Raw genomic sequence first — 26,761 nt, forward strand, 5'->3', positions numbered from 1 at the left:
AGCAACCTGGGCTCCCAAGCCTGGCTGGTCATGGGTGTCAGAAGAGGGGAGAGGAAGGAAGACTGGGGAGGATAATGTGCAAAGCTCGGGGGAGGATCCCTAGTGCACTCGGCATGGGGGGCAGGGAGAGAATAGAGGAGGAAACCATGGGGCTCACATGCCCTCCTCTCTGGACTGAGTTCCACCTGACAGAGCTTGGGGGAAGGACTATGAGGCACAGCTCTGGGGGTGCCATTCAAGTAGACCATGGGGTTAGGCGCTCCACAGGCATAGGAGGGTCCTGCCCTCGGTGCCGAGAGTCACGTAGAGAGGCTCCCTTATTCTAGATTTTGAAGATAGGGACCCTGGAGCTTGCACACCGTCCGGGAATTGAAGAGGCCATCTACTGTCCCGAGGTCAGCTGTTCCTGGCAAGGGCCTGGCCAGGCTCCTTCCTGGCTGTCCAGGCCTTGCCCCTGGCTCTCTAGGCCCCCAGGGCTTCAGGGGCAGAGTCCTTAATCTATCACCGCATCAGCTTCACAAGAGCCAATTCCACTTCAACACAAAGTCTATTTTGTTGGACACAACAGCTGATTCTCTTGAAGACACAGCTTAGCCTCTCAGGCCTCCTGTTCCAATAATTCCAGTCTATCCCGTAAGTCCAACTTCTTTCCGAAAGAGACCCCAGAGGCAGGCTTGCCCATGTTCCTCCGTCTTTTCGGGTTCCCATCCTCCTCCCAAATCTCTGCAGCCCCTGTTGTCCAGTGCATCGCGTTCAGGATTGGCCCACCAACACTTCTCTTCCCTCCCCCTTCTGGGTGGAACCCAAGAACTCGCTTTTCCCTAAATTCTTCATTTCACACCTGCTAATCTGTAGAACAGTGGTTCTCAACCTTCTGGCCCTTTAAATACAGTTCCTCATGTTGTGACCCAACCATAAAATTATTTTCGTTGCTACTTCATAACTGTAATGTTGCTACTGTTATGAATCGTAATGTTAATATCTGATATGCAGGATGGTCTTAGGCGACCCCTGTGAAAGGGTCGTTCGATTGCCACAGGGGTCGCAACCCACAGGTTGAGAACCGCTGCAGTGTAGAATGAAGAGGTAGAAACCGCATTGATGTTTACAGGCAGGGGGTCCAAATCCCACCCCTCAGAGATACCATTTCATCTTAGGAGGAAATGAGGTTGCCAACTGCACCACGAATCAGGAGAGGAGAGGGGGTCGATGGGCCAGATGAAGCTGCTGACTAGACTCAACTGGCCTCAGGCGGAATAGACAGAGGGCCCTGATTCTGCAGGAGCCTGGCCTGGGACAGCCTCACCGGTCTCATCACAGAAGGACAAGCTGGCAGAGCTGTAGGCTTTGGACTCTGGCCTGAGCAGAAGGACAAACTTGCCTTCCAGCCAACTCTTGCCCCTCCGGTCAGCCAGACCTGGAATGAGACAGTCTCCACCAGCTGTTCTACCTACTGGGGCTGGGCCCAAGGCTGTCACGTTGGCACTGACCAGCCTTCCCCAGGAAGGCTCAACTTGGCAGCTGTTGCTCATGAATTCCAACCCAGGCAGCTGCTTGAGGAACAAAGTGCTGGAGTTTCCTTTGGGCAGGCAAGTTGAAAACTGAGATAATGATAAAGGGATCTGAGCTGTAAGCCGTTTCTCACAGCTAGTTTAGGAAAAAGATATTACTTACCGGGGCCCGACAGCCAAGAAGAGCACAGCGCTTTGAACCAGTTTTCTGGGCCTGCAACTGGGCGGATCCCACTTAAAACTTGTTCTCTTCTCTTCTGATCCTTGGTTGCTTACAACTTGAAAGGTCTTCCACTGTTAGCCCCTGCCTTCCTAAAACCTAAGGACCTCAGCCCCTTCGTCCCCCCACCTGGGCCTTTTTTTTTTTCTCGTTTCAACGTGTTGACTGCTCCTCTCTGAAAGGCATTCGAAGGATAGGGATTCATTGACACCTCCTGGTGCTGAAACACCAGGACGGGGCGTTCAGCAGCCCAGGAGTGGTCAGTTGCTGAAAGGCACAGCCTGGAGGGACAAGGCACATGTTAGTCTGCATGGAGGGCCCTTGTGTTGATTTTCTGAGGGTGGCCCAAGCTCAGCTGGCCCCGTTTTTCCTTTGCATAAAGCTTTTCCCTCTTAACCCTGCCTCCTTCCGGGCCATTTCCAACCCTTTGCTACAGCTGTATACTGTAAGCAGAAATCCACTGGAATCAGGCTGAGTGAGGGTGGGGAGATCAAGGTAAGCACCCGCCCCCCCTAATTAAAGAACCACATCTAGGAAGAGCAAGATGTGAGGAGAGCACTAGCCTTAGGCGCCAGACCAAGCCACTCTGGCCTTGGGCTCTCAATCTCTAAAATGAGGGCTGGACTGGATGATGTCGCTAACCACCCCACCTCCTTCAGGATAAGGTCAAAATGCTAATTTAGGCCTTAACTCATCTATGACCTCCCAGTCTCCCCCACCCTTACTCTGGCTTCTCTCCTGGCAGATGTGTTTTATTTGAAAAGCTTGTTCTCCCGAGTATAATTCCATCGCCTCTTTTCCATCAGCAATTGAAAACCTTCCTCTCTCATATTTCTCTGCCTGCCCTCTCCACGTGCCACCAACGGGCTAGATCTCTACTCCAGATCTGTCCTGAGGGTTTAGTGGGATGGGACTGAACTCTGACCCTTTTTCCCCTTGGCTGAGCCCGATGTTGCAAAATATTTAATACACACACACAAAACAATCCTGCATGGAAAACTCTGTTCAAAACCTTTCTTTAGCACAAGCACAGAGCATTCCCATGGCTTGCAACTCTCCTGATTCTCTAGGGCTGGCCCAGCGCCAGGTGGGGGAATTTCAGCTCAGAAGGCCAGAGAGAAGTTTGCTGTCCCAGCTCCTGAGGTCTGGGTCATCTCCAGCACCACCATATTAAGACTTCAGTTTACTCTGCCACTCCTCCCCTACCCACTGCAGACTTGCTGCCTAAGCAAGGATCTGGAGACCTGGCTTTTTTTTTTTTAAAGCTCCCAGCTCTCAGAGTCTTTATAGACAGTTGGCTCTCCTAGTTGGACGTGGTGTCCAAGGTTCCAAACTCAGCTTAAGTCAAGTCCACCATAATGGGGATACATTACTTTTTTCCTATGGTTTCAGGCTAATAAACGGTAAATTCTTTCTCTGAAGGACTTACTTTCTATATGTCTTGGCAGACTCCATCCAAAAGCCTTCCTACTATGTGGTGTGCATGTTGCTATCAACAAGCAATGAAACCAGAAAAGAGAAGATATGCTAATGAAGCAAATACTAGTGCTTTCTGTATACAAGGCACTGGTCCAAGCTAACTAAATATATGCTCATTCAATCCTATAATATGCCAAGACAGGCATTCTTTCCCCATTCTACAGGTGAACTTGAGGCTCTAAGCAGTTATACACTTGTCAGAGATCCTGGCTCACTCACTGGTTTTGGTAGGCACTTAGACAGACCTGGGCAGAGCAAGGACGATGGGCCAGATACCAAAGGTCACCAGGGCAGAAAGCAATAGGTGCCTAGCAAAGGTAGGGTGGGACCTTGCCTCCAAGGAGACCTTTCCTCTCCTAGCATATCGCTGGTCACATGGTTTGGATCCCCTGACCTTTCCTCCCTAGAGATAACATCTAGGCCTCAGTTGTATTTCAGCTCCATGCCCAGAAAAGAAGCAAAACCAGACGAGTGACGCCAAGACTGACAGCAGGATCAGCTGCACTGAATGACCCCTGCCCTGGTGCTGACCAATCAATGAGTAGAAACTCCAACCCTGAAAGGACCCAGCTGGAAAGCTGCTGAATATTCTACTGAGATCTTCCCCTGGGACCTCCCCTAAAATCTTCACCCTTAAAACCCTTAGGACAGAGGACCCAGGGCACTCTCCCTCTTGATAGCATGCTGTGCCTGTCCCTTCCCCATCGCCATCCCCTCAGGCGTTACCATTGCCTTCCTCATTCCCAAGCTCCAAGGGCCCTTCCTTTACTATAACTTGTTTCCCAAGCCCATATCTTCTACAAATTACTTTTACTTCTGTGATTTTCTAAATAAATGTTCTCTTATAGTTTGAGTCTTGGCTCTGAATTCTTTCCTAGCCAAAACTCAAGTACCCAGGTTGCTGAACCCAGGTCCGGTCTGACCACCATCTAGCACCTAACACCTGGTGCCGTTCTCACCATCCCCAACTTGAGAATTCATGGAATGGGGGAAAAAAAATCAGATTTCAGAGTTGAGAGGGACCTCTGTATTTGTTTCTAAGAATTTGAGTTAGGCTTAACAATTTAAGAAAGGGTTTTGGACAGACTAGAAATGTTAAAAAAAACATTGATTCTGAGGCATAGAGAAAATGAGTGAAAAAGGTGGTAGGGGTAGGCCCTGCATAGCATCACTAATCTGTCTGGGAAGTCAAGTTGGGGGATGTTTGTTTCCCTATGAAAGCCTATGCCAATCACCAATAACCACACACTCACCTGTTTTGGGTATGCAGTATATTTAAGTGTGCTGGTGTTCAGGTGACTATATGATTGTCATTGTATGGAATGTATGCATTCTAGAAAAGGGAGTTTCTCCCAAACCAATCCTGCATTTTCACTGATGCCCAGTATTGTAAATGAAGACTTTTACTTGGGGATTTTGAACAGTCTTAATGACCAAGTGTTTCAGACACTGGTTCATGTCCTGTTCAATGCTAGTTCTGTGGATCTGGAAAGCTGTTGAAGCTACCATTCCTTCCACTGCAGTCTTCCTAATCCCCTTCCCTACAAGGGTCTTCCCTAGACCACAAGAACAATGGGGTTACTAACAAAGCCAGATAGAGAGAGACTTGTAAGCTAGCATTCTGTACTTCAGCTGGAATATCCCATTAGCTCATGGCATTGGGCTCCAGAAAGAAGTCATTTCCCAACTTCAGTCATTTGAAATGCTAGACATCCCATTTCCTTACTGTGACTGTCTTACAGATAAGCACTGCAGGGCCCTTCTGCACGGCTCCAGTAAAACCTGTTGTGTGAAATTGAGCAACTCCTCCTGCTTGTTCCTGGCCATGTTAGTGCTAGGCCCAGTAATGTTTATCTTTACCGCTAAACCTCCATTTTCAAAAGCACCTTATCACCTTTGTACTAACCGTAAAATGTAATGAGGGTACAGATGGCTCAGATTGTCTTTCACACACTTTTCTTCGGTTCATGTGGAAAGCACTGTCCTTTAAAGAAATTCAAAACCACTTGCAAGCACTTGAATTCACATTATTTCATTCCAGGATGATTACTCAAGGACAAACGAGCACTAAGACCGAAATCTCTCTTCTGAGAGAACCACACACCTTGTCCATTTTCCTGCTGCTGTGGGCAGGTCTGGACTCACAAGCCCTACTTTACCTTAGTGTTTCAACTCTGGCACAGTGTCTTGCTCAGGTCATAAGGGAAGACAGTCTTTCATTGGAAGGTTTATTTTCCTCACAAGAGTCTTGGCTGGCAAGATTTTTCAGTTAACTGGAGGCAGTTTTAGAGGCAGGATGTATAAGGCCTTTTGTTTGTTTTTCTTTTAAGAAAACAAGTTTGCAGTGCATGCCTGAGACAGGGCAGGAAAAGCAATCTGATATTTGGAAACATCAGAAACATTTCTTTGGGGGCTGTTTATAATGTTGCTTTACTGCCTCACTCACTCAGTTCCAACTGATAAAAGGGTCAATTCCAGACCAAGTAGATACCTCTGTGTATCCTACACTTTGTTGTTCAGATGTGACATTTGTCCCAATACCTAGAAGTGACAGTGACCATTGGCCAATTTTCTTCTGGTCTTCAGTGTAGCTTTGAATCAAGTTTCCAACTAGGCAAGAATTAAACCAGGAAAGAAATGTAAGAAGAGGGATGTCTAAGAAACCTAGTCTCCCTTGGAAGAGAAGAGGAAGCCATGAGAAGTGAATAATAGGTTTATTTGCATATACACAGAAGAAGAGTTAGCGCTGCTGGGAGAGGTGGGCTTGTGCGGAGGTAAGGCTTCAGCAGAGGAAGGCACCTTGACAAACGGGACTCCGGCTTAGAAAACCAAGCACAGTAGCAACCTTCGTTTGCCCCAAGCCAACTACTCATTTACTTGCTGTCCTACAGACACAGGAATCACAAAACCAGGTGAAAAATAAAGTGGAGAGAAATAGTTTTATATATCTGGACCAGCCACTTAAAATTTTATGTATAGGATGCAGAAAAAGACATGAGGCACTTTTGAATAGCTCTTGATCTAATCAGTGCCACAGTCCTGCTGGTAAAAAGACCTCTCCTGGAAGAATCTGGAGATTAAACATGCCTCCCAAGTTGGAGCCTCTATACCAGTGGTTCTCAACCTTGGCTGCACATTAGAATCACCTGGGAATCTTTTTAAAATCCTGATTTCTGGGCCTCATCCTCCGGAAATTGTTTCTTTGTTACTGGCCCCACCACATAACAAAGAAACAGAATTTCCGGAGGATGAGGCCCAGAAATCAGGATTTAAAAAGATTCCCAGGTGATTCTAATGTGCAGCCAAGGTTGAGAACCACTGCTCTATACTATTGGCCCTAAGTTAGGGGTTTGGGCAAAGGGATCCTGGAAGTGGTTCCAGCCAGGCTTCCAGGACCACAGTCACAGACAGATTTCTAGAAATGAGAGTGGAGTGGCCACAGAGACAAGCATTTCTCCTGCTCCGGTGGATATCCTGAGGGCCTATCTCCTGGCACGCTGACCCTGGGGTGCTGGGAAGAGTCTCTCCCAAGGATGAAAGGCATCCTTACTAAAAAAGGATCTTTCTTGGATACTAAAGTTGAACCAGAATAAACTTTGACTTCTCTTTTGAGTACCCAAATGAGATGAAGGCTTTTTAACATGAAAAGACCAAATTCTGCATTTGGGAACAGTAACTTCCAAGTGGCTAGTTCACAAGGGAACTTGAACCACTTCTTTATTCCCCAGGAAGATATGTGGATTATCAGAGAAGTCAGAAAAGGATACCTACTGATTAAATAAAACAAAAAGATTAGGTATGCTGACTAGGAAGGGGAAGAGAAACACACAGTGAATGATTATATCTTTTTTAGTATATAAAGGATTAAAAAATTCCAATTTAATAAATTTTGGAAAAGCAAATGTAAAATGACTTGGGTTTATAAAACCAGAATTTACAATTATCTGTGAATAGTCAAAGACAAATCATAAAACCATTTTGATTACAAATCCAAAGCAATTCTAATGGTTACAGAACCATTTTTATTCCCCCAGTGAGATTACAATTGTTAAATTGTAAGCATCCCCACTGCTACTCACACTCCTTCAGCTCCTTCTCCTAAGACAGTTTTCACTCCCAAGTCACATCACACAGACCAGGCACATCTTTCCTTTCACAAAGCTTAGCAAGCTATCTCCTTTTGGCTTAACCAACAACCTTCTATTTATAAATAACCCCTCTTCCCCCAGTGCCTAAATCCATCCGAGTCTTCATCCTGCATAGGTTTTCTCCCGTTGGTCCCAGTTCCAGTAGGGCAGGTCCTTCTCTAAAAGGATCAGTGAGGCCACACCAGTCACACATTGGTTCTCGCCTACACCAATGCTGACTGGGCTCCTAGTTGTCTAGCACCTTTGTGCCCAAGAAAGTGATTGTGTTCTCCTCTCTCTCTTCCTCATTTCTTGCCACTATTCTCCTGCCTTTTCATGACATCTATGACAATAAGATATCTGGTCATCCTTAGTCCTTCCTGTCTTGCACAACCCTTCATTGATAACCAAGTGACTGTAACTACCATTGCAATGCTGAAAATCTCTTGGTCTTTTCCCCTCTCAATCTGTATGTACCTCAATGAAACAGAGTCTCTTCTAGGAGCCAAGAGTCTTAAACCAGTGACTCCTCTCTCCACACACACTGCCTCCTAACAGACCTACGTAATACGAATCTGTTACTTCAAGATGTCCACTGCTCTGCAAGATCTAGTCAGAACACCACAGCCTCTGTCAATTGCAAGCCTGGGGGAAGACGCTAGGCCCACCAATTCTCACCAATCATTTTGGGTTGAATTAAATTAATATAGTACCACACTCTGCTCTTTACTACACTTTTTAACACACATATAACATCCACTTTAGTAGTTTGAGCACAAAGTTCTTGACAGCTATCTTTCCCCCTTCTTTCAATATGCCTAGACACCATCCCATAGGGCCAAGGAAGCGCCTGCCGGCCTTCTGAGTGTCTCTTAGAACTAAGTATCTAACTGGTTAAAGTGTTACCCACAACTAGTTATATTTTATGGCCTCCATATAGTATGTGTTGCAGCATCACTCAATTTGTAATCAGTGAAATTTATCAGAGATCTATGTTCTTCTTGAATCCGATCTTAAGTGCTAACCTCTTATTAGCATTAAAAATGCTTCACTTTTAGTACGTCTATGTTAAATGCGCAATGTAGAAGTGCTACTGAGAGAAAACATGGAAGATTTCTTTAAAAAGGAACCATGCTTTCCTTTCCAGCACAGCCAATGGGCTGAAGGTCTGTCTCTATTCTCCTCCCTAGTCTTTCAGCACAAATCCACTACTCACTGGTGGCACAACCTGACTTAGCAGGTACTCATCGTTAAGACCAGAACACCTATGGCATGTAAACAAGGTGAGATGGCAAAAAAACACAGATCCATAGATCCTTTTCTGATGGAGAACTAAGGATAAGTCTGAAACAATGAGTTCACGCGTACCAGTGTACACACACACAAGAACAAATCAAACGTCTCAACAAGGGTTTACTTTGACGGAATCTAATCTGCACAGGTACACTATGCTCAAGTTTTACTAGAAAGGAGTCACTTGGATTTTTTCCCTTTCTTAGCACAGCACAAGCCAATGGACAACTAAACATCAGACCCATTGTTGAATAGAAGGGAGCAGCATCAGACACAAAATTCAGGCCCTGGTTTTATGTGCCTTTAATACTTTTTTTCCTTTCCTCTGTATTCACTAAACAGGATTAAAAATTTTTTTGTAAAGCTCCTTTTTGTAGCTTTTTGTTTTCCCTTTGTATATATCATGTTTTTAGTTTCTTCTCTGAGGAGGAATTCTCTGAATCTGTATCTTCCAATTCGACTCGGTGCCTTTTGAGGCCACCATGGCCATGAACAGCCCTGCTGCTGTCTATGCCTGGGGAGTCAGTGGGGTCCTCTCTCATTCCAGCACTGGGGGTCTCACAGGCCATTTCAGACCCACAACAATCTTTGTGTAGGAGTCCCCCTGTGAAGGACAAGTTATGGTCATTGTCTGAATGTCCTGGAGAAGAGCAGGCCACTGCTTCCAGCTCCCCAAAGTTCTGTCCATTGTTGTGAGGGTGAGGGGGGCGAGGGTGTAAGCGTCCATTATTGTGGTTGGCACAGATGGTTTCGAGGCTTCTCTCTTCACTGTCGTCAGATTGGGTCCTGGGACAGTTGCCAGACTCACTGTTGAGAGTAGAGCCAGATGCCTTGGGGACAGGAGGAGAAGGCGGCTCCTCGGCCCGGCTGCTCAGGGCCTTGCTCAGAGCCTTTCCATTGAGCTTCTTGGTTTCAAAAGAGTGTTCTACGGAGCCACTATTGTTAGTGTCCTGAGCGGTGTCCTCTGGTGCCTCTGCCCAAGAGTGGCCACTGTGCTCATGGCCTGGGGCAATGCTGGGATTTTTAGCAGAAGTCCCTTCTTTTAAAGCATCCTTGCTGCGGCCTTCAGGGGGTAGGTCCTGGCTCCTTTGGGCCCCCAAGGTGTTTAGACAGGTTTCCTTACTGGAGGAAGGGCCTGGGCTGTCCTTATGGCTGGTTCCCGCTCTCCCTTCGTCTGCTTCCTCAGACACCAGGGAGCTCTCTCCATCCTTATTTGAGTAGGAGATATAGGAGTAGCGGAGCCACTTGTAAGCTTTATAAATCTTGCGCTCCACCGACTCAATGTCTGAAGTTGGTGATGCCCGGCCTGGCTGCATCTCCAGAGCGGAAGTGCTCCGCTCAGGAGAGGAGGTGGGGGAGGAGGAGAGGTCATCCACTTTGATCTGGGGATAATCATAGTTGTCTTCTCCAATGTAGGTGTTGGCGGGCTTGGGTGGGGCGCTGGGCTTCTCTTCTCGGGGCGCCTTTTGCCGGCGCCGCATGGCATTCCGCTGCCGGGTGGACGTTCGGCGTTCATTCAGTTCCTCCTCGTCCTCAGAGCTACTAGAGCTGCTAGAGCTGCTGGACTCATCTTCGGGGCTGGGAGACCGAGGCCGGGGGAAGAGATCCGTGTCCAGTTCAACCTCACAGGCATTTTCTTCAGAGTCCGACTCATTGGAGAGCGCCAGGAGGCGTTTGTCCTGGTAGCGCCGCAGAGACGACAGGCGCTGCTGGCGGGAAGTTGCATCCTCGCAAGCGGGTGGCGGAGGAGTTGCGGCTACTGCGTTCGAGGTGGTGACCCGCAGGGGCCCCAGGTGGAAGGCGCTGTCTGCAGACTCGTCCACTGTAGGTGGCGGGGAGCGGGGCAGCGAGGCCGAGGACTCGGAGTCGGTATAGCCTGAGCGCTCGCTGACCCCCGCGTGCAGCTGGAGAATGGTGCTCTCGCTCAGGTCACTGTCGGAGTCAGAGCTCCAGCCCTCGATCTCGCGGCGCACCAGCGAGTCAAAGAAGGCCATCATCCGGGGGTCCTCCTGCACAGACTGGTTGGCGTAGTCGTGCGACAGGCCACTCCCACTGTTCAGCACGAGGCTGATATACTCTTCGTGGGTGTAGAGGCAGCGGGAATCATCCTCAATCCGACCATCAAGGTCTCCGGTACATCCTGGCTGCTTGTACGGGCTCCAGATCTGCACAGAAGGTGAAAACAAGACCAAGGAGGGCTGATTGGAAAGTATTCTAAACCTGGTGGCAACAGAGAACACCAAGGCAGAGCTTTCTCAGATCCTTCCTGTCATTTAGCCAGGACTTGTCAACCAACTTTAAAAATAGTCTTTATCAGACTGGATTATATTGGGCACATATGAAAACCGAGGCTTCTAACGTCAGACGTGGGAAAAAGCCTGGTCTAGGCCGCAGCATTAGTCACGAGACCTAAGTCCTGTCTCTAGGCCCAGGATAATCACCCACCACCTCCCCCAAAACCCACCTGCCCCTTTCACCTCCTCCCTCTATTAGAATGAAAATTATAATACTACCCTTCATAATCTCAGAGGATAGAGGATTTAAAGATTGGCCAATGTGTTCAAAACTCTCAGAAGACTGAAGCTGTGCACAGAGGCACCACTTTGCCGAAGCGAAACAGACCCAGCAGTTAGTCCTCTGTGACAGTTAATATTTTAGCCTCTAACTCCACTTCCCTCCAACTGCAACATTTCTATTTTTAACTAATGGGAATTGCTTCTGGAGCTTGATGAGAAGAGCCAACTGCCTACATTGCACTTCCCTCTTGGACATGCAGGCATTAGTTACCCAGGAAACTGGGTTCTCTTAACCAGGGAGTTGCTGGCTTGCTCCTCAACTCTTGTTACTGCAGGAATAGATAGGGCACCCCTCACCCCAAGACTGCAGCCCCATCCCTTAACATCCCTCCACTCCATGGTCAGAAACATGGATTCATAGCTAAAATGTGGCTAAACTAGGATTCAAACTCAGGTCTGTCTGAATGCAAAGGCCCAACTTTACAAGTTGAATAAATTATGCAAAAATCAAGTTCGAGGTAAATTAAGCTGTCACTGCAAATGAGGACAATTAGCTTCACCTGACTGCCAGACTGGTCCACGGAGCAGCACAAAGAAGCTTGGTTAGATCAGCTAGTAGCCATGGCAACTCAGATAAAATTCCAGGCGATTTTCTTGCCTGACAGGCTGGTGTCTATCTTTAGATGGCACCCAACCCAGAAAACAGTGGCTCCTCATTCCCTATGCTGTCAAGACAATGGCTTCATTTCCCCAAAGCTATCCAAAGCCAAATTTGCCTCCATAAATTTACTGAAGCCTGTTCCCTCCGTGCTTTACTTGAACTCCTGATTGGTAGCGCTTCTTTGGAGGATCCCCACTGCAAGAGGGGCTGAAGAAACCTTCTAGGTTAGCTCTCTACCAATTCCCAATTCAGATTCATTCCTCCTCCAACTTGTGCCCTGCCTACAACTCCTCAGGTGTTCTCCCCGCTCCAGCTACATAATCTCACCCAGGGGAGTTTGAATACAGTGGTTCTCAAACTCTGGAGTTGCACAAGAATCACCTGAAGAATAATTATAACATTGACTCCTGAGCCCCACCCACCTTTAAAGATTCTGATTCAATAAGTCATGGGGAGGTGTCAGGGTTCTGAATGTTTAACAAGCACTCAAGGAATGAGCAAGTGGAGGGGAACCAACTTTTAAGAAACACTAGAATATAGTCAGTAGAAAATAAGTAGCAGAAAATAACAGATATATCTAAAGAGTCTCAAATCCTTTTTGAGATTCAACGTTTGAGAAACATTTAAACAGGGCCTTCAGCAACAGGCTCAAACGATAAATGATTATCTCTGAGAACAGATGTCCAAAGGAATAGAAGTTTGTGGCTTAGAAAGGAAAATGAGGGGTCCTAAAGGCAAAACCCTTAGGATGTTTTGTGGTTCTACACTATATTCTGGACCAAATCTCACACTTCCCCAGTTTAAAAAATGGTGAAATGTTACCAACCATGTGGTCAAACATGAAGCCAAATCTACATGTACTTCACAGAAACTCAGAATTTGTTAACAGAAGCACAAAATATTAATAGCAAGATGCTGGTCTAACTAGCCAATAAGCTAGTTTTGAGGTTCTAATCTACTACCCAGAGCCCTACGTCTTCATGTAAGGAATAAAAACCAAAACACTGAAAGTCAGCTTTTATTTGGACTCTGGAATACATTAAGCTGAGGCAGACTTTCATTCCTGAAGCTTGGAGTAATGGAACAGGAGGCAGGAGACTTGAGTGTGGGTTTTCACTCAGCTCCTACTTAGCTGGTGACCTTGGGTGAAGCTCAGCTCCCTCATCTAAGCAGTGAATAGATGTATTACCCAATCCTAAGATTCATAGACAGCCAGTTTTCTAGCCTCAGGAGACTTGAAGCACAGAGCTGCTGGAGCAGGTAGAAGATAGGAACCCCAGCCCCATTGCATGTCCCTGTGCAAATGACTTCACCCTGTTCTGTATTAAGTCCTTTTTCTCAGCTGTAGAAATAAGAATCATTTCTATAGTCCATACCAAAACACCAATAAATGTGCTTTCTTTCATTTAGCAGCTGAATGCCTCAATCAGAAAGTTTCAGACTCATCCTCAAAGAGACTTTTGAACACAAGAATACTGATGGTCCCTATTATCTTAGTCCTCTATCATCCATAATATAAATTTCAAGCATTTGTGAAATTGTTTATTTTTTTACAGTGAAAGTGAAAAATGAAAATACAACTTCCTGTGACATATGAAAGGTAGCTAGACATGCCTCCTCATAGGGCAAGGCTCATGAGAAAAGGAAGAGGGATGAGCAGCTCTCTCTTTCCAAGTCCAGTGAAAAGTTTAGCTCAAGAGGCTGCCAATGAAAAGGATACAGTTCAATTCTTTTTCAAATGTTCTCCACATTCTTTAATCTGGCCCACCTCCAGCCTACCTTCCCAGCCTTATATCTTAGTCCTCCCTTCTTGTGCTCTTCACTTTGGCCAAATATTATCATTTTGGCCTAAACCGGTCCTACACTTTGCTGCTTCTGAGCATTTATTCATAAGCACAATGCTTGGAACACAGTAGGTGATCAATAAATATTTGTTGATTCAATGAAGTAATTAAATATCCATTCCCTCCATTTAGAATGTTCTTCCAATATTACGCCTGTTCTTTTTTTGCAGTGTTTATTCTTCAAAATCTAGTTCAAATATTACATAAACTGAGATTTCCCCCATATGGGAAAAAATATCTCTTTCCTCCCACAGCACTTTTTAATGTCTCTTGTATACCTATTGCATTTCCCATTATCTTTATTTCTTGTCTCTCATACCAGGTCATCAATTCCTAGGGGACTTGCATTACCTTTCTTTACCTTTGTGTTCCCTATAGGGCCTAGCACAAATGATACACAATAGTTATATTACACATATGGGGTGAAAAAATATTGGTCTTTGAGAAAAAAAAAAAAAAGAGTCAGTTTTTGCCCTGCTGGTGTGGCTCAGTGACTGAGCGTTGACCTATGAACTAGGAGGTCACAGTTTGATTCCCAGTCAGGGCACATGCCCAGGTTGGGGGCTCGATCCCCAGTAGGGAGCATGCAGGAGGCAGCTGATAAATGATTCTCTCTCATCATTGATGTTTATATATCTCTCTCGCTCCCCCTTCCTCTCTGAAAAAAAAAAAATTTTTTTTTAAATATTATTTGCCCCATCTTGCCCCTGCTTGTGTTTAACTACAAAATAGACCCCTCTTTTGCTAAATGTGAACATTCAGGAGGACAGAAAACCTGTTATGGGTGAGAAAAGGCTGGCCCTGACAACAGGGATTCTTCTCCTCTGGGCTAGAAAGGCAGCAGTGAAGACAAACAGGGAGAAGGTGGGATAAAGTGGAGAGAGAGAAAAGCAGGAGTCAGGCTGGAGTAGAGCATGGTGGGATGATGTTCTTGGAGCCACTGACCCTCTCAGAAACAGCAAGTAGGAAAGTGACATTTATTAAAACAGTGAGAAATTGATAGGCACAGGTCATTCACAGGCTCTCCTGGGTGACATTTCATGGTTAGCGTTTTCACTTGACAGATGGGAGACAGACTCAAAAAGCTGCTTGAGGGTACCAACTGACTTAAGGTTTCAAATGGCTTAACGTGCCTCCTGGTGGGACAGGATTCAGACCCTACTGGAACCTAGAAGCAGTAAGCGCTATCGTTTAGTCTGGATAACCTCACAGAGAAAACATTTTCTTCTCTTTCTCCCTTGAGAGCTTGGCTAGTTTCCAACCTATGACCTTTAGGGTAAGGATTCCAGTTGACTAAATAGTAATTGGGGAGACTCAGCACAGAAGCATCCCAGATTGTATAGTCACGCAGGAAATTTTCTTCTAAAGGAGATGCCCAAGCAGAGCTCTCTGAGAAAAACAATGACGTCAACAGACCTGGAGAGGGCATGCCAACCCATTAGTCATAGGCCAAAGGAGAAAGGACAGTAATGCAAGGGACAAGGCCAATTCAATGACTGCCCAAGTCAAGGACTACTGAGATGATCAAGTGCAGCAGGACATCAGCTTGCCCTCTTCCCACTAGCATGGTAAGTGTGGCAGTGCTCTGGGAAGAACAAAGAACAGGGCTCTATCCTAGCTTTACCATTAAGTAGCTGTGTAATTAATCTCAACCAGTTAATTTATATCATAAACATCATCATCTGTAAAAAGAAAAAGTCAATAAAAATGATCTATAAATCCTGTTCTAGCCCTATGGGGAAATTCATGCAATCATGAAAGTCACAGGACCAACAAAATCTAAATACAAGAAGCTGGAATAAGGACAAATAAGCATATTGACTGAAACTCCAACATTGTATCTCTGATAGCTTTCCTTGCCTCAGATATAACTTGGTTTAATTTTAGATGCTTTTTTAAAAGAGCAAAACAAAATGAAAACTACCAAATCAACACAAATCAAGTTTTACTTTCCCCATAAAACAGCGGTTCTCAACCTGTGGGTCGCGACCCTTTGGGGGTTGAACAACCCTTTCACAGGGGTCACCTAAGACCATCGGAAACCACATATATAATTACATATTGTTTTTGTGATTAATCACTATGCTTTAATTATGTTCAATTTGTAACAATGAAATTGGGGGTCACCACAACAGGAGGAACTTTATTAAAGGGTCGCGGCATTAGGAAGGTTGAGAACCACTGAACTAAGGGGATGGTGGCTTCTTCTTTTTTTTTTTATTTTAAATATATTTTATTGACTTTTTTTTAAAGAGAGGAAGGAAGAGGGATAGAGAGTTAGAAAGATCGATGAGAGAGAAACATCGATCAGCTGCCTCCAGCACACCCCCTCCTGGGGATGTGCCCACAACCAAGGTACATGGCCTTGACCGGAATTGAACCTGTGACCTTTCAGTCCACAGGCTGACGTTCTATCCACTGAGCCAAACTGGTCAGGGCGGGATGGTGGCTTCTTAACCTCCAGATGGGGTTTAGAAATCAGAATTCATCAGACTCAAGATCGAAGGCCACTGGAAATGTTGCAGCATACAGATAGTTTCAAAGCCTAGTGACTATTTTAAAAATGGTCTTGAGACACAAAAGAGAAGGTGATATAACGACAGAGCAGAGAGAGATCTGAAGATATTGACCGTAGTGTGATGTGGCCACAAGTGAAGGAATGTTGGCAACCTCCAGAAGCTGCAAGAGGGTGCTCCCTAGGCCTGGCTATCTATAGAGCTTCAAGGACAGGAAGGCAAGCAATTTCTGTTTCTTGAAGTTGCATAAAGTATCTGCCAGGGTTTATCATGTGTCCAAAAGAGAGACACTGCACATTTCGTAAATTTACCTCTTCTGACCATGAGGAAGAAACAATTCTTCTGTTTTCTATTGATGCTTTTCAAAACCCAGTTCTTTACAAAAGCCTCTAAGTGAATATCTTGTGAGTTAATACATCAATATCTATGTATATAAAAGCCTCAGCGACCATTAAGACCGGTTGACCGGTTGCTATGATGTGCACTGACCACCAGAGGGCAGACGCTCAATGCAGGAGCTGCCCCCTGGTGATCAGTGCGCTCCCACAGCCAACCTCCCACGGCCAGACAACCTCCCGTGGTCCCTCCCCCCCGCTGGCCCCAATGGCCCCAATGGGGTCAGCCAACCAACCTCCCACGGTCCCTCCCTACAAACTGGGCAAGACACCCTGATCGCCCAATTGCTGGCCAGGCCAAGGGATCCCACCAGTGCACAAATTCGTGCACTGGGCCTCTAGTATTTGAATAAATGACAATACATTGTTCCTTATCTTAAAAAAAAAAAAAAAAAAAAGAAGGTCCTGAAAGGAGTTAAGTTTTAAATCACTCTTTTTAAAATCAATTTGTCAATATTTTGTAGTATGCCAAAATAATTGAGAATTTTAATAGACTGTTAGTATGTTTAGATATGAGGTCCTACATACATTTCTTCCAACTGTGAATTGTAATAATTTCTCTAAAAGGACAGAATAGGAAGGTGCCTCACCTTGATAATCTTTTCTACACCAGAAGAGCAGATCATGTAGGTGTGGGGGTTAAATCGGACCTGGTTAACAATAGACCGATGCCCTTTCAGCACCATGAAGGCTCCATTGACCACTCTACCAATGCCACCTGGGAAGACAGAAGGAAACAAAAATCAAATGAGGAAAGTATATATGTTCCAGTAATGGCAGGCAACAGCTCTGAATTGGATTCGAGTTTCTTTATTAACTATTCCACCAGCAGATAGCTTAATCTTACAGATAAAGTTGCTATGGGAAGAGGGAAGATGAAATATCTCTCAGCATATGTGCTCTTACCAAGAGCCTTTATTTAGCCTTTAAGCATTGCCCACGCCCACCCACTGTAATTCCATTGTCAATGAAGCTACATCCACTTAAAACATTTCATAAGTTTTTTGATACCAAGATAGCATCCAAGTGTTACTTTAGAAAAAGTCAGTCATGAGCAAAATGAGACGGAACTGCTTGGGAACAGTTAGGCAGCTGAGCCAGGGACAAGCAGAACCAGAAGCATGTAATTATTCAAATGCACAAAAACATTTCTGGTCCATTTGCCCTCAATTTCTATGATGCAGATAGTAAACAAAACAAACAAATATATAAAACCACTGGGAAATAATGGAAGATATACTTTTTTTTTTTACCCTGGTAGAAGAGAAGAACTAAGGATAAAGAGAGGAGATTTGGGTCACTTTCATAATAAGCAGAGCCCAAGTTTTGAGAATCTGAATTAAAGTGTGTGGGCCTTAAAGACACCACGTATGGATTAGAATCAAGAGGCCACGATAGAAAGCTGTACTTTAAAGACCATCCCATAAACTTTTTTCTTCAATGGCTGAGAAAAGTACCAGAGGCCTGGAACTTGCACCACAAATGAATATGTCATCATTTATGAACTTGGGATAATCCCAAAGGTTCAACCTCACTGGTCAGGACATCACAGTCACACAGAACACATACACCCAAGTCCTGAGCAAGGTTGCTTCTGAGCAACCGTCAACAACAGCTCAGTACACACAGGCCAACCTGTGACCCTAACAAACTGGCAAATATGATGCATTCAGACACAGACAAATGAGTGTTCACTTACCTCAGCAATAAATACCTTCTTAGTCTCTACCAGGAGCATGGCATACCCTAGAAACTATACCCTAGTGGTCTAGTTTTGGCTCGACATTCCACATCATCGCGCTCACAATTCCATCTTGCTCAAATATCATTCCAAACATGTACTGTTTCGGTGTTTGGAAGGAATATGACTAAAACATCACTTCTCTAGAAACATTCTGGCTCTGGGGAAGGGGGTCCTCTGCTTTTGGCATCCCGATACAACAACTCTTTTGCCTCATGGAAGATATTCCTCTTTATTGCCATGTAAATATATATTTTTTATAACATCAATGTCTCAGACTGTACTGATCTGTCCCTTCACAGTGCCAACTTATACAGTACTAGGTGCTTCCTCTACTTGGTGGGTGACAAAAATATCCTTTGCCTAATCCCCCTGCCACATACTTGACATTACTAATATTTAAATTGTCCAGGATGGATAATACATTTAAAGCTATTCATATCTCAGCCTAACATCAAATTTGCTAATAAACCATAAAGGAAAAGAGTGACTAGACATAGAACTGTTATGATTTTATGAAGAAAAGCAGGATCAGAAAAGGTAAAGCACCAAAGTAGGATGCCACGACGGAATCCCCTAGACAGCCTCAGTGCCCTGCGTTCCTAGGCTAGAGTAATGGGAGGGAAAAGTAACCTGAATCTACTCAAAATAAAAGGAATCTAAAACAGTTGTCTCAATACAGGAATCTCACCACCACCAAGGAGTTCCTTCAAGTCTAATTTTGTTCTATATGAGGTTGATTCAACAAATAGCATTCCTGCTCACGGTCTCTTCTGAATTCTATGTTTAACAACATCCTACTCCTATCTATACCCCCATGGGGATGGTCACTAGCAAAGAAATTTCAGGTTAAACCTAGTACCAATCTCTTGTTTAATCCTACAAGGGATTAAAGTGCCTCCAAGAAAAGGAACTGAAGTAACTCAGAGAATTTAAGTGACTTCTTCCAAGTCATACAGCTAGTAAATGGCAGAGTCAGGATTTGAATCAGAGTCAATTTGGCTATAATGCCTAATCTACTACCTTTCCACCATATTGGTAGCCTTTGAGAAATGAAAGGATTTGAATAGGAATGAAGTAAGAAGCTCAAAACTGATTTCCAAATCTTTCTAAATCTTTATCTTATAGATTGGTTTTCTTTTTCTTTTTTTCTTTTTTGAGAGAGAGAGGAAGGGAGAGGGAGAGAGAGAGAAACATTGATGTGAAAGCGAAACATCAATTGGCGGAGTTTCCTCAAAAAGTTAAAAATGGAACTCCCATTTGACCCAGTGATGCCACTTCTAGGAATATATCCCAAGAAAACAGAAACACCAATCAGAAAGGATATATGCACCCCTATGTTCATAGCAGCACAATTTACCATAGCTAAGATCTGGAAACAGCCTAAGTGCCCATCAGCAGATGAATGGATTAGAAAACTGTGGTACATCTACACAATGGAATACTATGTTGCTGTAAAAAAGAAGGAATTCTTACCATTTGTAACAGCATGGATGGAACTGGAGAGCATTATGCTAAGTGAAATAAGCCAGTCAATGAAAGAAAAATACCACATGATCTCACTCATTTATGGATAATTAAGACCATTACAAACTGATGAACAAAAATAGATACAGAGCAACATCGAACAGACTGTCAAACTATAGCAGGAAGGCCGGGGAGGGTTGGGGGGCGTGGGTAAGAGATCAACCGAAGGACTTGTATGCATGCATATAAGCATAACCAATGGACACAAGACACTGGGGGGTATGGGAGGCTAGGGGAAGGTCAAGGGGAGAAAAAAAAAAGGAGACATATGTAATACTCTTTGTAATACTTTAAGCAATAAAACAAACAAAAAAAACAAAACAAAAAGAAACATCAATTGGCTGCCTCCTGACCAGGGATTGAACCAACAACCTTTTGGTGCACAGGGTAACACCCAACCAACTGAGCCACACTAGCCAGGGCTGGTTTTCATTTTAAGGCCTGAATTTAAATGGGGTATCAATGCTTGAAAATTCCGGACCACGGAAAACCCGTTTCTATTACTCTTTCGTGCACTGTAACCTCATCTGGTTTCTCTCTTGGTAGCAATTTTAATATGAAGTCTTCTCTCTTCTTTCCATCCAAACTGATACCTAGGAAGTCTGAAAAAGAGGAGGAAGCCAATAGACCAAGAGACTGATAGTGTAAACAGCTACAGAAAGAATTATTGCTTCCATTTGTTTAAGGTAAACCAAAGCTATGTACACAGAGTCATAGCAATGAAAGGGCTTCAGAAAGGTTCTCTATAGTTTCTTTTCTGGTTTCCAGGTTTCAAGTGATTGGCTACAGCTGCTACTATATAGTTAGATACAATGATTTTTAGAGAATAAATTTTTATCAGTTCTGGAGATTGAGTAATTCAGATAGGTAAGATTTCTTTATTCTGAAATGGCTAAAGTAAAAATACCAGCATCAGTAAGAATGCTGGGGTCTCCCTCTCCTCCATTACTTAGCCAGACCCTGCCCATCATTAGATGGATCAATTTGAAAGGAGCTAGGCAGAGATTATTTCTTCCAACAACTACATGACCTATATACTCCCCTGAGGGTCATCTCTAGACTATAGGTCAGGGGCCTGGTGAGGATCAACCTCACCCATGGTTACCAAATGAAGCCATGACCTAATCATTAATAATGGGTACCAATGAATAAATTAGGACACACCCAGGAAAAATGGCACTCATCCTTGAGCTGTCATTTATTTGTACAGTTCTGTACAAACCGATGGTCATTTCTCTGGTGCATCAGTTTGGCCAGCTCAACCAAACATGTTAGCACCACTTTGTAGGTCTCTTTAATAAGTCAAGGCCAAAGTTCCCTTATTTCCATCTTTCCTTTGGTTCAGTAGAGATAATAGGGAGGTGGGGAAGGCTATAAATCACTTGACTCTAAAACCTCAGAAAATAAAATAATTGGGCCATCTCATAAGATTCCAACATCAGTGACTCACTCACTACCTTAGGGGATTTAGGAAACACAAAGGGACTCAGAGATGACCCCTTGCTTAGAACTCTGAAAAAGACCTTTCTAAAATGCCAAGGCCAAATGTTCCCCTAGAGAAGAGAAGGCTCCTTAGAAGGCTCCAAGTGTATAGGTCCTCATTTCCCTCCCCTTCTTTCCCTATGCTCCTCTTTTCACAACATTCAGCCAGAGACTTGTCCCTCAGGCTCCTCAAGGGTCAGGGACACCACTCTCATTTCCCACTAACTTGTTACTTCTCTTTTTGTCAATTTAATTTGCTTCAACAAAGTCCTCCAAGAATGACTATGCTTTCAACTCAAAGCTAAAAGCAACCTGGTCATGTTTTTTTGATGCCTTAGTCTAACAGCAACTTATCAATCATGCTACAAAGTGGTCCTCAATGGCACTTGGGGCTACAGAACAGGACACTGCTCCCCATCTTCCCCAATCTAGTCCATCAGGAAATTCTGAGGGTTTTACCTTCATAGTATATCTAGATTACAACCCTATTGCCTCGGTTCATGCCACTATCACCACACAACTATATAATATGACACTCTTGCTAGTTCTCATTTCTATGGTTGGCAGCCTCGTTCAACTCAGTAACTAGAGTGATCCTGTTAAAATAAGTCGGATCATGTCATTCCTCTGCTCAGAATTCTCTAATGGCTCTCTATTTCACTCACAATAAGAACCCATGACTAGACACCCTGTGTCCCACTTACCTCTATGACTTCAACCCCTACATACTCTCCCCCCTCCCTCGCTCTGCTTCAACACATTGATTTCCTTGCTGTTTCTCATACACACCAGGCACATTTTAACTTTAGAACCTTTGCACTGATTTTACCTGAAATGTTCTTCCCCCAGATTTCTGCATGGCTAACTCCCTCACCACTTTGAGGATTTGCTCAAATGTGATTTTCTCCATGGGGCTTATACGAAATATCCTATCAAAAACTGCATTTCCCTGATCCCCCTCCCCCAATACCACTTCCTGTCCCCCTTATTCTGCTCTACTTTTCCTTTTCCATGGTACTTCTAACTTTTTAAACATAGTATATAATTTATTGTGTCTGTTGTTCATTGTCTGCTTTCCCCTCTAGAATGTAAGCTACATGTTGGCAGGGCTCTTTTGTTCCTCTGTTGTACTCCAAGCCTATAAAATGGTGCTGATCATATAATAGGTTTTCAGTAAATATTTGATAAATGAATGAAAAGATGTGAATGTATTAGACCATGGGATATAAGCATGCAGGGAAAAATGCAGTCTCTATTAGTGGGCTCCATCATCCAACATGTGGATTGTCCAAGTGTTCCTCTTTCTCCTTCTTCCTGCTGTCAGTTTTGAATGTTTCATTTTCTTCCTTTCTTTCTTTAAAGTATTTTAACTATGGTAAGAGCAGAGAAATAAAGGGACTAAAATCCTACCTATCCTTCATGGTCCTCTGAAATGCTAATCCCATGGAAATTTTACTGATACCCACAATCTCTTCAAGCCCTCCTTAATCATCCTTTTTATGGGCCTTGGAACTCATTTTTAAATTTAGAGTACCATACATACATACCCCTTTTCATCCCCCTCAGATTGGAAGTTCTTTAAGGGCAAGAAAGTGTTTATCTTTCAATTGCTCAAAGGGCTTTGCATAATATAATGTCTTATATAAGGATACTCAATAAATAAACAAATTGAAATAAATGCCCTCATCATTTTCTCTGGAACAAGGCTTGAAGGAGAGGGCTGAAGCTATCATAGTGGAACCTCAGTTCTTGAACTTAATTTGTTCCAGAAGGCTGTTCAAGAAGTGATTTGCTAAAAAACTGAATCATTTTTTTCCCATTAGAAATAGTGTAAATGGGATTAATCCATTCTAGATCCCCAAATGATTCTGTTTTAACCTTTCTCAATTACTCGTGATCGTTGTTTCATCAGCACTTTCACACCCTTAGCAACATAACATCAGCACTCTTTTTTTTGTTGTTGTTAATCCTTACCCGAGGATATTTTTTCCATTGATTTTTAAAGAGAGTGGAAGGGAGGGGGAGATATATATATATAGAAACATCAATGTGAGAGAGACAGATTGATTGGTTGCCTCCCACATGCACCTGACCAGGGCCAGGGATCAAGCCTGCAACTGAGGTACGTGCCCTTGACTGGAATCAAATCTGGGACCTTCAGCTTGTGGGCCGACACTATAACCACTGAGCAAAGTGGCTAGGGCAACATTAGCACTCTTGATGGCCTCTTTATGTTTTAAATTTTTCTTTTTTAAGCTCCACTGTTGTTCTCACATCTTTCCTTTTCACTTTGCTGTTATCACTAACCTTCTTAGGATCTAGAATGACTTATTGTACAATCCTATATAATAAAAGGCTAATATGCAAATAGACCAAACGGTGGAACAACCGGAACAACTGAACAACCAAACAACCAGTCGCTATGATGTGCGTTGACCATCAGGGGGTGTGCGCGGAACATGGTGGACATCGGCCAGCCCTGCTCGCACCAGGTGCCGGTGCCCGGCACCGGTCCCGATTGCTCAGCGCCATCAGCGGGTGCAAGGAGCGGCTGCCAGCCCTGATCACCCCTGAGGGGCTTCTCCACCTTCCTCTGCTCCTGAGGGGCAATTGGGGCAGCAGCCACTACTCGCATCCACTGCTGGCGCCGGCCCCAATCACTCCACACTGTCAGCAGGTGCGAGCAGGGCTGGCGCTGCCAGCACATGGGAGTGGCAGCAGCAGGAGCAGGGCTGCTGGCAGACAGGGGACCGGGGGCCATGGCTGGAGAGGCTGGGCGGGCACGCGGAGTATGGGCTAAGACCCGCCCCTGTGCCTACTGCAGCCTCGCGGCCCACAGTTCCTTTCAAGGTGCATGAATTCATGCACTGGGCCCCTAGTTTAATAATAATAAGCAGCAACAAAGGCACAAAAAATAGCCAAAGCACAATTTCATGAGATGTTAACAATGCAAGGTTTAGTGGTAAACTGAGTCATATCAGCATGAAAGTGTTGTTGGGCAGAGAACCAAAGTGTTGTTCAACAACCGAGACATTCTTTCATGAACAACTTGGTTGAGAACTGAATTGTTTGAGATGGGAGATATTCAAGAACCAAGGTTTGGTTTGATAAGTACCTGTTGAGGCAATCTATTTCATTCCTGACTCCACTGGTAGAATTAAGAATTTATAGTTATAGCTCTGGCCAGTGTGGCTCAGTTGGCTGAGTTTTGTCCCATGCACTGAAAGGTCTCTGGTTCTATTCCTGATCAGAGCATGTACCCAGATTTCGGGTTCAATCCCCGGTTGGGGTGCATACGGGGAGGCATCCAATCGATGTTTCTCTCTCTCTCTCTCTCTCTCTCTCTCTCTCTCTCTCTCAAATTAATTAAAACTTTTTAAAAGGAAAGAATATACAGCTATAAGAGTAAAGGGACTAGTTCTTTTCTTTGCTATCTCTCAAAGAGTTTTCTAAACATCCTTTTAGCAATTCCAAAAGGCCCGAGTGAACAATCCTAAGGTCTCCAAGTTTCAAACCATAAAGAGAAGTACAATCAGGGTACTGACAAGACAGAATGAGTAGTGGCTATCTCCTGGGGATCATGAGCCACTTAAGAGTTAAGAAAAGCCAGATGGGGACAGGCAGTGCTGTCAGTAAAGCTCAAGGCGCCCATAGACAGCAATGCTTAATTGCACAAAGTCAATTAGGCTAAGTTCTTCTTTCATCATCTGTACTTCACATGTGTTTGCAACCAACTACTTGTACCAATTAAAACCAGTTGTTCTTCTAATTACATGGGGAAAAAGCAGGTGCCCAGGCCTAACTCATTGAGAGTCAACGCATGTGCAGAAAAAGGAGACAGCATGTACACATAGGCAGGCCTCTGAAAATGCATTTACAGCTATTTCCAGCCTACTTCATCAGCCTACTGGCAGTGGGGGTAGCTGCAGTGACTTGGCAATGAAACTGCATGTTTACCCCCTCCATTCAGGGAAAAACTTGTCATATAACTTTTCCCCTCTTAAACTACATAGTCAAAAGCAACCTTCATGCAAAAACAATGTAACTGACCATTCAGGAGGGCACTAGAGGACAATGTCTTGGTCTCTAAGTAGTTTTTCAGAAGAAAGTTAAAAGGGAGAAAGTTTTTTAAATGAGAAATAACAATTATTTCTTATTAATTATTAAGGGGGGAGGAGGTGGAGGAAAGTATGGTGGGATAAATGATGATGGAAAAAATTATTAAAAAAAAAAAAAAAAAAAAAGAGCCCTGGTCAGTGTGGCTTAGTTGGAGTGTCATTCCATACACCAAAAAGTGGCGGGTTGGATACCAGATTGGGCTCTCTCTCTTTATCCCTAAGAAGGTAGATATTACTATTGTTATTGTTAACATTCTTATTTTATAGATGAAGAAAGAGAAGTTTGGCCCTGGCCAGTGGGGCTCAATTGGCTGAATATCATTCAATGCACTGAAAGATTGCCGATTCCATTCCTGGTCAGGGCACATGCCCAGGTTGCTGGCTCCATCCCTGGTCGGGAGGCAGCCAATCGATGTTTCTCTCACATCAATGTTCCTCTCTCTCTCTCTCTCTCTTCCTCTCTCTAAAAAAACAACCACACAAAAACACACACACAACAGAAAAACCAAAAACATATTTAAAAAACAAACAAACAGAAGCTTGGCAAGATTAAATAATTTTCCCAAAACTTCCAACTAGAAGATGAATGGATTAGGAATTTAAACCCAGGCCTACCAATTCAATTACATTCTGCTTCTTCCCATAAACAGTAAGGTCTTAGTGTAGAGGCATGTCTCAGGGGAAGCAACACTATCTGTGAAAACCCTAAGCCCTTTCCAACAAGAATTAGGGGAATGGGAAGGAGAGGACAATATGAATATTTTCTAGAGACACCCAACTCCACCACACGTTACCAAATCCATTATGTCCATACTTAAGTTACCAGGGAGAAAATGCTTTGGAAATTATGGATCTACTAGGGGCCCAGTGCACGAATTTGTGCACCTTGAAAGGAACTGTGGGCTGCGAGGCTGCAGTGGGCACAGGGGCGGGTCTTAGCCCATCCTCTACGCTCCCGCCCGGCCCCTCTGCCACAGCCCCAGTCCCCTGTCTGCCAGCTGCCCCGCTCCTGCCGCTGCTGCTCTCACACGCTGACAGCACAGAGTAATTGGGGCTGGCGCCAGGCGCTGGCAGCAGGTGCAAACAGCGGCTCCAGTGACAGCAGCGGTTGTGAGCGGGGCCAGTGCCAGCAGCAGGTGCGAGCACTGGGTGAGACCATGGTGTGCAGGGGCAAAGAATTTTCAGTAACCCCCAGAGGCTCTCCCCGATGACAGTGACTGGCACCCCCGCCTTGGTCTGGCGCCCCCCCACTCACCTGCTCTATCATCCCGCCACACCTGACGCCCACCATGTTCTGCGCTCTCCCCCCTGCTGCCAACTCCTGATATGTT

General features: G+C 44.5%; 1 protein-coding gene across 3 annotated transcripts in view; it reads right to left on the minus strand.

Moving 5' to 3' along the window:
- Positions 1–7,053: 7,053 nt before the first annotated feature.
- Positions 7,054–26,761, minus strand: part of DCAF5 (DDB1 and CUL4 associated factor 5) — an 87,440-nt gene continuing 67,732 nt past the window's right edge. For all 3 annotated transcript variants that reach the window (XM_023755864.1, XM_014457824.2, XM_014457825.2), the window contains 2 exons: positions 17,153–17,280; positions 7,054–10,795 (listed from right to left, as the gene is read on the minus strand). In XM_023755864.1, coding sequence (XP_023611632.1) covers positions 9,032–10,795; positions 17,153–17,280 — 1,892 coding nt within the window. In that variant the 3' untranslated portion in view covers positions 7,054–9,031. The remainder of the gene's footprint in view (positions 10,796–17,152; positions 17,281–26,761) is intronic.

Source organism: Myotis lucifugus, unplaced genomic scaffold (genome assembly GCF_000147115.1).
Source record: "Myotis lucifugus unplaced genomic scaffold, Myoluc2.0 scaffold_85, whole genome shotgun sequence".
NCBI lineage: Eukaryota > Metazoa > Chordata > Mammalia > Chiroptera > Vespertilionidae > Myotis > Myotis lucifugus.